Source organism: Nannospalax galili, unplaced genomic scaffold, assembly GCF_000622305.1.
Source record: "Nannospalax galili isolate Female #2095 unplaced genomic scaffold, S.galili_v1.0 scaffold1225, whole genome shotgun sequence".
NCBI lineage: Eukaryota > Metazoa > Chordata > Mammalia > Rodentia > Spalacidae > Nannospalax > Nannospalax galili.
Genome location: NW_008352717.1, coordinates 877,554 through 889,838, shown reverse-complemented (window position 1 = coordinate 889,838; position 12,285 = coordinate 877,554). Strand labels below are relative to the sequence as shown.

Here is a 12,285-nt window from a genome sequence, read left to right as displayed (position 1 = left end):
TGACCATGTGGGGTTTTGAAGAAATGTGGAACACTTTGGAAGGTTGGGCTAGAAAAGTGGTTGACTCCTGTAAGCAGAGCTTAACAAGCCATTCTAGTAGGGGCCTGGAAGAAAGTAGTGCTGAGAACAACATAGTTCCAGAGGGAAATAAGGACTTAAGCAGCAATTGGGATGTTTTAGCAAAGAGTCTGGCTGGAGTCTGCCCACAGCCAAAAAGCTTGCCTGAGGCTAAGGTGAAAAGCAATGGACTATTTTCTCTGGCAGAAGAAATTTCAAGGCAGCCTAATGGTGACATGGATATTAATGGAGAATATTATGCAGCTTTACAGTGAAAAGGAGAAAATGGGGCAGAAAGAAATACAGTTTGGATTGAAAAAGAGCACTATGAAGATAAATGTGATGGAAAGGATCCCATTGATAAGGAGATTAAAGTGATTAAGGAGATTAAAGTGATTAAGGAGGGACCTAGAGATTCAAACTTAAACAATGGAGAGAGTGTGTCCAGGGCAAGATAATGCCCAGCTAAGCCTCCAACTTGTGAAAGGAAAATGCTGCAGGGGCCATGGAAGAGAAAAGCTTCTAAAATGGATAAAGCAGGCTGGAGTCCATCCCAAACTTGCAGTGAGACTTGGCAGTGTCGTTCACCTGGTGCTGGCTTTAGAGGCATGAAAGATGGAAGAGTGAAAGGGTCATCAATTCCTCCTCTGAGGTTTCAGAGAGCCTCAGAGGCCAAGCAGCATGAAGTAGGGATTCCCCTGCCTAGAGAAGGCCCTGATAGGCCATTGCGTGAAGCTGTGAAGGTGAAGCCTGGTTGGCAATGGAGACCCCGAGACAATGTTCCTGATGCAGAGCTGTGAGGCATCTGTCAAGAAGACCTGTATACAGGGAGTGGTACCAGCACAAGGGAGAGATGTGAGCTGCACGCAGCAAAGCTAGAGAGGCTGAGCACTCTAAGCCCTTTGGAAGTAAAGTCCCAGAAGGTGGACGTGGAGCTACTGGATTTGGTGTTTGCCCTGCTGGTTTTCGGTCTTGTTTTGGCCCAGTACTTTTCTTACTATCCCTCCAGTCCTCCCTTTTGGAATGGTAATGTGTATTCCATTCCACTGTAATGTTGGGAGTATGTAATTCGTCTTTTGATTTTATAGAGGCTTACAGTTCAGAATTTACCTGAGTCTCAGAATAGACTTTGGACTGTGGACTTTGGAATAGTAGTGAGATTGATAATGACTATGGGGACTTTTAAAGTGGGACTAAAATGCATTTTGCATTTTATACGGTCATGAGCCTATGGGGGCCAGGGGGTGGAATGTGGTAGTTTGAATGAAGGTGGTTTGAATGAAAATGTCTCCCATAGGCTCCAAGTGTCTGGACATTTTGTCCCCAGGTGATGGCACTGTTTTGGGAGGTTTTAGAAGGTGTGGCTATCCTGGAGGAAGCATGTCAGTGGGGGTGGGCTTAGAGAGTTCTTAAGCCTTGCCAGATCTCCAGTTGCCTCTCTTGCTTCCTGTGTCCGCATGAGGTGAGAGCTTAGCTTCTGCTGTTCCTGCTCCAGCCACCTCCAGCCACCATGCCTCCCCACCAAGATGCACTGTAATTCCCCTGAAACCGTAAGCTCAAATAAATTCTTCCTTCTATAAATTGCTTGGGTCAGTGTTTCTATCACAGCAACAGAAAAGTGACTAATACATAAGCATTCCTTCTGATGTTTATTTTCCTATAATTAAGCAAAAGTGTTAGTACATAAGGCAATTTGGCTACCTAACTGAGAGGTCGTAGACTCTTTCCTGATGCCCTGACTGCTTTGCATAAGGACTGTTAGTCAAATGGCCAAATGGGCTGCTCTTATGACAACACTGAGTGCTTTGAATACCACACACCACACAGCAAGTGATTGCAGCCACTTGCTGTTAAAATAGGAGGAGCCCTGTTCAAAAGTGCTTCAAACAGCTTGCAACAAACTTTCCCTTTGATGCTCCCCCAAAGCCAGAGGAAAGGCGTTTCCCTGGTGGTCTAGCAAAGGGACTCTTTGGACTGGTGCCAAAAGGACAATGACAGGATTCACACAAACGCAGTTCTTCATGAAGGCTGATACTGGAGCACACACACTATTCTGACCATATAAGCAGGCTTGTTGGGTTTGTATTGTGACTCAGCTGGAGACCTCTTCTGGTATTTCCCCCATGAGGTTGCGACATTAGACCCAACCAACCGCATCTCTCTAGAGGTTCTTTCTTGCCTGATTTTAGAGAGCAAGAGGAACTGGTCACAGGAAGGAAGAAGTAGTAATACTAACGACCAGTGGCAGGACCACAGCAGAGCCATGAGAGCTGCTGTGCAGACCCCAGCGGTGGTAGAGCCACAAGGGCCACCAATGGCTCAATGGTGGCAGTGGCTGGGCCACAGAAGAAGCCAAAAGCCTTGATGGGAATAGTGGTAGAGCCACAGGAGCTATCCATTGCCGTGATGACAGCAGAGATGAAGCCTCAAGAACAGTAGCAGAAGCCGAGAGCAGACAGTGGGGAAGATGGGGGAGCAGAGGCCACACAATAGGACTTGAAAGCTGCAGAGCCAGCAGCTGCAGCCTTAAGGGCCAAGGGGCTTAGCCTAACAGAAATGCAACACTGGCTGTTGTCAAGGCCTTGGGAATCCTGACCTCCCAGACCTACACAAGAACTCTAACACTCGATCATCTCCTAAATGCATGCATAAAACCATCCCATAGGTCAGGGCCCCCTCTCTATGGTTTAAAGTCACCCGACTCACATCCAAGTGCACCCTCACACAGATAAGTCACCAACTGTCTCAGGCCACTCACCCTACTGACAGAACCACCGAGTCCGTCTCCCGGGCCAGGCAGCTGCACAGGCTGTGGCAAAAATCTGCAAGAGAAGATCAGTCCAGAGCGGCCATGAAAAGAACCCAGTGCTTCCCACCACAGGCCCAGGGATAGCGGCTGTCCTGATGGGCACAGGACTGACATCCTCTCTCTGTCCCTCTGAGATGGACAAAGCCACACATCCCCTGAATATCAGGCTTCAGTGGCTCTTACAGCTCACTTTCTGGAACACTGACTTTTTCAGTCAGTGAAGACCTGAAAGATCTGGGGATTCAAAACAGACACAAAATGGAAAGGATAGGCATACATCAAGCGACAACCCTAGAGTGTTCATAATTTCATATGCTTGTATCAATGAGGCGATAAATGTTGGCTGGATGGGACAGGTCAATACATAGTCCTATGAGACAGGTCCAAAGTAGCACACACTGCCTCCGTTTGGAACGTAAAACTTACCAGGTGTACTTCCAACTCGGCCATGCCCCATCCTAAGCTGCTGGCACAGAGGGACCAGGAACTCTTACTTGTTTTCTTCCCAAGATACCAAAACCCACTGAATCAGCATCACTAGAAGGAGGACCCAGGTAGCAAAATGTGTCCTTTTATAAATACATGACACTAAAGAACATTTTGTTTCATATGTTTTGTTTCTTTACTTGCCTGCTTGCTTGGCTTTTTGTGTACTATTGTAAGACCCAGAGATCCCCCTCATTCAACCCCTCCTGACACCCCACTGATTGCTCTTTTCAACTTCTGTGTAATGCTTGAAATGCACACCTGCTGCTACTCCTCCCCTGCTTTTCTCCTTCCAGGAAACTATAGATTAGATAAGCCCGGGTATGAACACTGCTCTATAGAGTAAAAATGAAGACTCCTGACCACACAGATGGCCAGCACATTCCACAACCCTGAGAACAACACCCGCCAATAAAAGATCTCCACGACCGCATCCTGTACAACCAGTTTAAAGATGTGTTGGTGCATGTGGGATTCTTGGACCAACCACAAAGTGACACTGTTATTCCCCTCCTCCCTTTGTCTCTAACCTATAAAGAGCCCCTTCTTCCCCCACACGGGGCTCTCAGCAGGGATCCGTTATATCGGTGCAGTCTGAGAGCCAGAGCTTAAGCCAGAATAAAATATAAGCCTTGCTTTTGCATTTTTGGTGTGTTGGGTCCTCGGTGGTCTTCTTGGGGGTCCTGTGAATGAGGTATAACACCATGTGGCCCAGTCTGACCCCAAATTTATGAACAGCTTTGCAGGGCTAACTCCTCCTCCTCCTTTGGTCCTGGCCTCAAATCTCAATGCTTTGGAGAGACTTTGACTGACAGAGGCACTGAGGTTCAATGACTGGGAGTCACTCTCTTTCCATCCCCACCCTGACCCCGAGTTATTCACATCTGGAACCACCTCCTAATTTGTATTCTCCTACATGGTCCAGGCTCTTCCTTTGACTGACAGGTCCAGGATAGCACAAACGGGGTCTTTCTTGTCTTTGGGTGTGACCCTGGTCCTGGAGAGAGTCTGAGGCCAAGAATATACTGAATAGATGTCTGTTGACCCATCTCTGCTTCATCTTTGGAATTTACCTTATCCTGTAGTACAAGCTGCTGACAACTTGGGGGTGGGGGCTCCCAAGGTCTTCCTGACAGTGAAGAAGGTCACATAGGCAGGGCATATTCCTTGCTAACTTGTAAATGAGAGATGACATCCTGGTAACTCCTTCAGCTATAGAGCAGCCATTTGTACCACCCTCATTCCAGAAGACAATGGAACAACTTTAAATAGGAGAAATTTTTCCCACACATGCATCTCTGAGTTCCTGTATTTGTACGTCCATCCATTCATTCATCCTTCCATTTGTTCACTTGTATATAAAACTTTTCCTGAAATTACTCACCCATCTATCTTTTGATTGAGTTATGTATGCATTTATTCAAAAATAAAAACAATAGGCCAGACTTAAGGGGTTCATTGGTGGATACGACACTGGTCTTTCCTGCCATCTTGGAGTTGCCATTATTTTTAAGAGGCAGGGGGTGCAGACAGATGGTAAACAGAGGAATACTGAGACTAAGAAAAGTCCAGGTTGTGATAAGTAGCACGGGCATTTAACAAGGAAGCTGGGGACCTGAATTTAGCCTCAGAATGGCAACTGAAGTTCTTAGATAAGATGTTGGGGGAAAACAAGGAGTAACCAGTCATGCCAAACTGATCTGGGAGAAGGTTTTTGAGCCTGGGCAAGCAGCCCAGTGTGCCTGCAGGGCAGAGAAGTTTGGGGGTTGCAGCATAGCAAGGCAGGAGGAGACACAGGTGACCAGAAGGGAGAGGTCGTTAAGGGTTACAGGGGAAGCTGGAGTGCAGCCATGGAAAGCTCTGAGTTATATTCTTAAGGACTCTTCTGATGGGGAGAGAGGACCTGACACGGCAGTGGAAACTGGAGAAAGGGGACCACTTTGGGGATGCAGAGATGAAGGTAGTGAGCAAGAATGGATGGGTTTTTCCCACGGTGGCCTGGCTGAACTGAGGGAAGCATGAGGCTTTTGGACAGAGAGAGATGGCCATGGCTCTGAGTAGGATGAAAGGGAGGAATCACATCCAATACCAGGACAACCTCGGGGGCATCACTGCCCCAGCCTTGGCTTAGACCAACACAGAAAACAGCCATGCAGGCTACACTACCACTGACTAATGTGAGCCCAAGCCCGCATCCTCCCTAGAAGAAGCTCCAACTTCTTTACTTTTTCTTTTACTCCTTCCCAAGAGGTCCTTATGGGAATATGTGTAAGACTCCACCTGTCATGAGGATCTTCCTTTTCCACCCCACATGAACATACTTACCCAGGCTACCCCACATCACAGCCCCTCCATGGAAAAAGATGATGCCTCGCTGGAGGTTGGAGGATGCTGCCTTGGGCTGAAACAGCCTCACAGGGATGGTCCCAAAATGCAAGTTGGTCACCACCAAGGTAGGATCTTTCCTTATTCTCATTAGGTCATGAATAAACCGAACAAACTTAGGCATAGAGCAAATTCTCAACTTCTCTAGAGTATTCCCCTGTGGAAATAAAGGAAGGAGAGTGACAGCTAGGGGACTGCAGGGTGGGTATGTAGACATTTCAGCCACTCACCACTGCCCAGGTGCATTCACCATTTCTCACTTGCCTCCTGCATGTTCTCATTGGGGATACCACTGACTGCGATCTCCGTCCAGATATGAGGTAGGTTTTCAGACTTAGTTCCCAAACGTCCTGGTCAAATGCTGCTGCTGCTGCTGTGATATGAGTGTCTGTGCCCTCTGAACTCACATAGAAATGTCATTGCTACTGTCAGTGTTAAGAGATGGCAGTTTAGCCAGGCGTGGTGGCACATGCCTTTAATCCCAGCACTTGGGAGGCAGAGGCAGGCAGATCTTTGTGAGTTCAAGGCCAGCCTGGTCTACATAGTGAGTTCCAGGACAGCTGGGGCTACAAGGAGACCCTGTCTCAAAAAGACAAAAAAAAAGAGAGAGAGACATCAGTTTAAGTGGTGATGAGGTGGTATCCTCATGTATTAAGTTTAAGAGAATGGGTTAAGTCTATTATGAAAGGGACTAGGATAGGTAACCCTGGAGCAGGCTCTAGGATTCTATTGCAAACTTGGCTGGAGATTGTTCATGTGATATTCTGGCAAAGAGCCTGAGTTCTGCCCATGTCATGAGAACTTGAGTGAAGCCAAATACAAGAATAAAGGATTAATTACTTTTTTCAATATTTTTTTATGTATATGAGTGTATTGCTTACATACATGTAAGTGCACCTGTGTTGTGCAATGCCCATGGAGGTCAGAAGAGGGTATCAGACCTCCTGGAACTAGAGTTATAGACAGTTGTGATGCACCATCTGGGTGCTGGGAACCCAGGTTTTCTGCAAGAGCAGCCAGGGCTGTTAACTGCTGAGCTATGGCTCCAGCCCCGCAGGATAATTTCCTTGACAGAGAAAGTTTTAAGACAGGCCAGCATTCGGGCTATGATGTGGTTAGTGCTCACTACTCTGATCCAGTTCTGCAGTGAGAGAGAGTAACAAGTAGAGTAAATGGATGTGAAAAGCGTTCCAATTTGGTAAAGGAAGGAGTTTAAAATTGGAAACAAAGCTAGAGCTGCTTAGAAACACCTGTAGGGCCAGGAAGATGGCTCAGTGGGTAAAAGTACCTGTTGAGACCCAGACAGAGAGACCCCATGCCCACAAACTGTTCTCTGACCTCCAAATGCATGTTGTGAAAGTTCATGCACACACACACACACACACACACACACACAAGTAAATAAATAAAATATAATCTTTTTATTTTTCTTTATTTTGTGTATGAGTGTATTGCCTGCATGTGTGTAAGTGCACCCGTGTCATGCAGCGCCCACGGAGGTCAGAAGAGGGCATCAGATCCCCTGGAACTGGAGCTACAGATGGTCGTGAACCACTGTGTGGGTGCTGGGAATCAAAACAGGGTCCTCTGCGAGAGCAGTCAGTGCTCTTAACCACTGAGCCATCTCTCCAGCCCCAAAATGTAATCTTTAAAAAAAAAAAAGACAAAAAGAAAACAATCATAACCATGCAAGATTAGCACAACTAAAAAGAGCCTTACTGCTCTTCATTGAAATGATGAGAAAGATGTCTTGGGACTGGGTAGATGGCTCAGCAGTTAAGAGCACTAGCTATTCTTGCAGAAGACCCAGGTTCAAATCCCTGCACCCACATAACAGCTAAGAACCGTAACTCCAGTTCCAGAAGACCCAATGCCCTCTTCATCCTATGCAGGCACTGCACAACATGGGTGCACTTAAACACACACAGGCATAACACTCATATACAAAAGAATAAAAATTAATAATAAATAAAGGTGTTCTTAAGGCAAGAGCCCATTATACAAAATTATCTTATAAAAACTCAAATCCATTTTAAAGGAGAGAGCCTACACCTAGTCATTTTCTTACCTGTATCACAAGAACCTCTAATATATGAATACAACCAGAGAGATGGCTCAGCAGTTAAGAGCACCGGCTGCTCTTGCAGAGGACCCAGGTTTGGATCCCAGCTCTCACGTGGAAACTAACAACCATCCATAACTCCAGTTCCAGGGGATCCAACAGCCTCTTCTGTCCTCCACAGGCATTGCATGACCTGGGTGCACTTACCTACACACAGGCAATACATGCATACACATAAAATAATAAATAAAAAATATTTTTTAAAAAAAATTGATAGACCAAGTATGCTCAAACAGAGAGGACCTCCTGAGGGAACCCCTGCCTGATTCTGAGAAACTATGGTTTGTAGCTGGGAATGGGTCTATACTTCATGGCCAACATTAGGCTGGCTATGCAGTAGCTTCATTCTTTGAGACCACAGATGCCAAAACCTGTCCCCGAAACTTCATCCCAAATGGTGGAGGATGGGAGTGCTGATGTGAGGATGGCAGCTAGGAAAATGGAGAGCATTAACTGTACATAGAAATCCCAGGTGTGCCCTCAGTGAGTCCTAGTATTTTGTGATAGTGTTTGATAGACTTGTGAAGAGCCATGAGCCTAATTTGGAAAACAATATAACCATAAATCCCTTAAAGTGGTCAACTGGTTCTAAATTGGCAGGCTGGCCTTGCTCTAGCCTTATCAACTGGTCACTCCCAGGACTGAAGGAGATTGTTTATGGATCCAACCTGTCTCCTTTAGTGCCCTAAGATAACTCACCTGTCTGAAAAAAATAGTCTTCGGGGAGAGGCCCTCAAGAACATCAGACCCTGGCACCAAGCAAATTCCTGCCGCTGTGTTCAGCAAGCTTCCTGTAAGAACCCTAACTTCCCTTCATTAGGTTGCAGGTACCTTCTTTCCATAGAAGAGTATCTGTCACTCATTGTGTTCCCAAAATAAAGGGACACATTCCTTGCCTATTGCAGGTCTGGCTCTGGCTCTTGATTCTAAATTCTAAACTCCTTCCTTTTTCTGGTCTCCTAAATCTAACAGTGTTAGTTGTCAACTTAACAGAAACTAGAATCAGCTGGGAGATTGGCCTCTGGGCCATTTGTGGGGAATTGTCTTCATTGTGTTAATTCTGGCGGGAAGACCCACCTGCTGTGGATGGTACCATTTCCTGGCTGAGATCCTGGGCTATGTAAGAGGAGACATGCATGCGCTGTTCTCTGTTTCCGGTTGTGGATATGGTGTGTGATAGTGTTCAAGTCCAGGCAACCCGAGACCCAGAAACCATAGAAGGAATTAAGTTGGCTAACTGCCAGTCGCCTGCAAGCTGACAAACAAGTTCCAGGAATTTGTGACCCAGTACATTGTGATCACTAGAACATGTTCCATACACAGGCTGAGAAGCATGTTCCTGATGCCCTGTAGCCGCAATGGGTTCCTGGAACCCTGTAACTGCAAAAGCGTGTTTTACAGTAGATGTTTTCTTCGGTAAGTTTCAGCAGGTACACACCCCACACCCTCCCTGAACAGCCCCAAACAGCAGAAAAATATTCTCTTTTTCTGCATTCCTTCCCTTTATGAACTGCCCCTCTGCGGCCATTAGGCTACTGACTGCACTCACTCCCAAGCTGAGCCCAGCACTGCCAACCCAATAAACTCATACTTTGCCAGAGTCCTCTCTGTTTCTGTTTCACAGTGATCCCAACCCCTGCCACCTTATTTTTATCTGAGTGTGACCAGCTGCTTCAAGCTCCTGCTACCTTCACCTCCCTGTCATAATGAACTATACCCTTGCACTATGAATCCACCCTTTCTTCCTTGAGTTGTATTTTATCAGAGCAACAAGAAAAGAAACTAAGATACTCCCCCCAGATCCCAAGGCCTCCGATCTCCTGGAAAGCCCCCTGATGAGGTAGAGGCCATTGTCCCAACTTCAAATGAGAAATCAGGGACACGGAGAGGTTAAGCAAGGGCTCTCACAGTCAGTTGAGAGCAGAGTAGGAATGCTCACTGCAGCACTTCTCATCCCTCCCTTCCCCAACTCTTCCTTCCCAACTACCTTCTCAGGTAATCACTATGGATTTGCTCAGCAAACAATGCCTCAGGCAAAGTTGAGAAGGTAATTAATCCCCAGCCTCAAGGTCTCGTATCAATGTAAGCAGACATCTGCAGGCAGAAAAGCTCTAGAAGAAGGGAAGAGAGGGAAGCTATAGTTGAAGGTGGTTTCAGGCTTTCAGGCCACAGAGACTCTCAGCTGGGTCTGAAATTGTTTTCTAGGTCTTCAGAAAAGAACCTGGAAGATTAGCATGTTGATGCAACCTCGAATTCCATCCCTTGGGAAGTGGGAGCTGGAAGATTGGGAGTTCAAGGCCAGCCTTTAAAACAAAGGAAAAGAAGGGAGAAGGAGGGAGGAAGAGAAAAAGGAAAAATAAAGAGGATGGAATGGAATGCAGGGAGGAAAGAAGGGAGTGACGGAGGGATGGAGGGAGAGAGGGGATGACGGGAGGGAGGGATGGAAGGAGAGAGGGAGGGAAAAATATAGACTGTCCCCAAAGTAAGTGTTGGGGGAATCTAGAAAGAGAAGGTAAGGAAAGGGAGAAGGAGGTATAGGTTACAGAAAGCACCCTTAACCCATGATAGGGCCCAAGAGCAGACTCACCAAAGCAATCAGGTACAGCACTAAGCAATGCAGAAACCTTAACTTCACAGGATTCTTCAAGGCAGAGGGGATTTCTGCTGTGACAAAGTGATGAACAACACACCATACAAGGAGTCCCAGTAAGAAAGTGGGCAGCCCCACGAGCAGCAACAGCCACAGGACAGCCATAGTCCTGAGGCCCTCGGGACCTGATACCCTGAGGAAACTACCTCGGGAATTTGCGTGAGGAGAACCTGACCGAGTTTTATGGACCACTGCCTCCACCTCTTTGCTTCTAAACCCTTGACACAGTGGCCTGATCTTTCTTCTATAGCCACTCAAGCCAGCCAGCTGCAGCCAGAAGAACCTGCTCTCCAAGGAACAAAACTCCGGGAAATCATACCTGGACCTCCAAGGTTTTGCCAAGAGGGCTTCCCAAGAATGGCAGGATGGGACTCTTACCTGCATCCCAGATCCTAGGGGTCCCAGCAAGAAACCTAACAGGTTCTGTTGATCCCCATAGCCTCAGACAAGTGCCAGAAAAAGCTCTTGACCCAGAGGAAAAGCAGAGCAGGGTTTTTAAAACTAAAAGGCACAATTACATCATACCAGGTGCAAGTCAGATTAAAAAAAAAAAAAAAAAAAAAGAACCACTCTACCAGGGGCAGGTTAGTCAGATAACAAAGATTCATCAATTTTCAATAAGAAAGCAAGTCTCTCAGGATTATTGAAACATTGACCTACTGATCGATGGTTTACCAGAGGAAGGGAGTGAGTACATTAAGCACAAAATGCAGTCAAGCACAAAATGTAACCAGCTTGGGGGAATGGAGTGATTTTTGCTAGTTCAGTTACCACAGCTGCTGACAGATGAAGAAGACAATGACCATGCTGTACCCAGGGGCTAGAAGCCCACAACAGCCCTAAACAGGTTCCCTCCTCCCTAAACGTGTAAGGTGGAGATGTTGAGAGCTCCTGAAGGGGAGAAAAGACTCAGAACTCAGAGAAGACCCTGACACAGTTGACATGGCAAACACAACGTAAATGTATGTCAAGCCTGTTTTCAAAAATGGTTCCGATCATGACTTCCTCTCTTGGAAGAAAACAATGTAGGTGAAAATTATCCCCAAACCAGCACGATTCTCAGTTTAGGAATCAGATGCTGGAGGAAGCTCAGTTTTTCCTAGGGAGGTAGGCAGTTCTGCCTGGGTCTTAGGACCTGGGAGATGGGCAAACTGACTCCAACTGCTCTTCAGTAGTTGGCAGGCCCACCTGATTCAGAGACCAGAGCAACAGGGTAGGATGCAATGGATGCAATAGGTGGCGACCAGGCACATGAGACTCAGAAAATGAACTTTAAAAGTCTGAGGAACCTGAAATTTACAAGATTGACAAGAATCTCTTTCCCCTAAGGTTTTAGAAGTAGTAAAGAACAGCTGGGGGAGGGTACTGACAAGTGTACATCTGACAGAAGAGGCTCTCCATCTGCCTAGCAAGCTGCAAATCATGCAGACAGTGCCAACATTTCTTGGGAGAGAAATCAACCAGCCACCTGCTGACTGCTGAGGAAGTTCTTATAGGGGGTTGGGGAATGTGGAAGGTGGCCAAATAATCTTTACAGTTGCAGGGGAAGCAACTTGCACTGAGACAGCTCTTACATCAGTGGATCTGGGGTGCAGGGGCCTGTTTATCTTCTAAAATTATCTGGGGAACAGCTTTGTGCAGAGACAGCTCTAAATGCAGCTGCCTTGCCAGTTCCTGTTTTGCAACAGGGCCCTCAGGCCTGTGCTGTGGTTAGGCACAATGTTATGATAAACTAGTCTCAAAAAGACGAAAACCTCGACATCTTGATAAAAATTC

At 46.6% G+C, this 12,285-nt stretch overlaps 1 protein-coding gene across 2 annotated transcripts in view; it reads right to left on the bottom strand.

Annotated features, from left to right (window-relative positions):
- LOC103747480 (arylacetamide deacetylase-like 4) overlaps nt 1-10,614 on the bottom strand; it is a 21,093-nt gene extending 10,479 nt beyond the window's left edge. The window contains exons 1-3 of one of the 2 annotated variants that reach the window (XM_008849947.2): nt 10,447-10,614; nt 5,678-5,894; nt 2,816-2,879 (exon numbers count right to left, since the gene is read on the bottom strand). In XM_008849947.2, the coding sequence (XP_008848169.1) occupies nt 2,816-2,879; nt 5,678-5,894; nt 10,447-10,614 (449 nt within the window). The remainder of the gene's footprint in view (nt 1-2,815; nt 2,880-5,677; nt 5,895-10,446) is intronic. The other variant, XM_008849948.2, reaches the window with a different exon arrangement.
- Nucleotides 10,615-12,285: the final 1,671 nt, after the last annotated feature.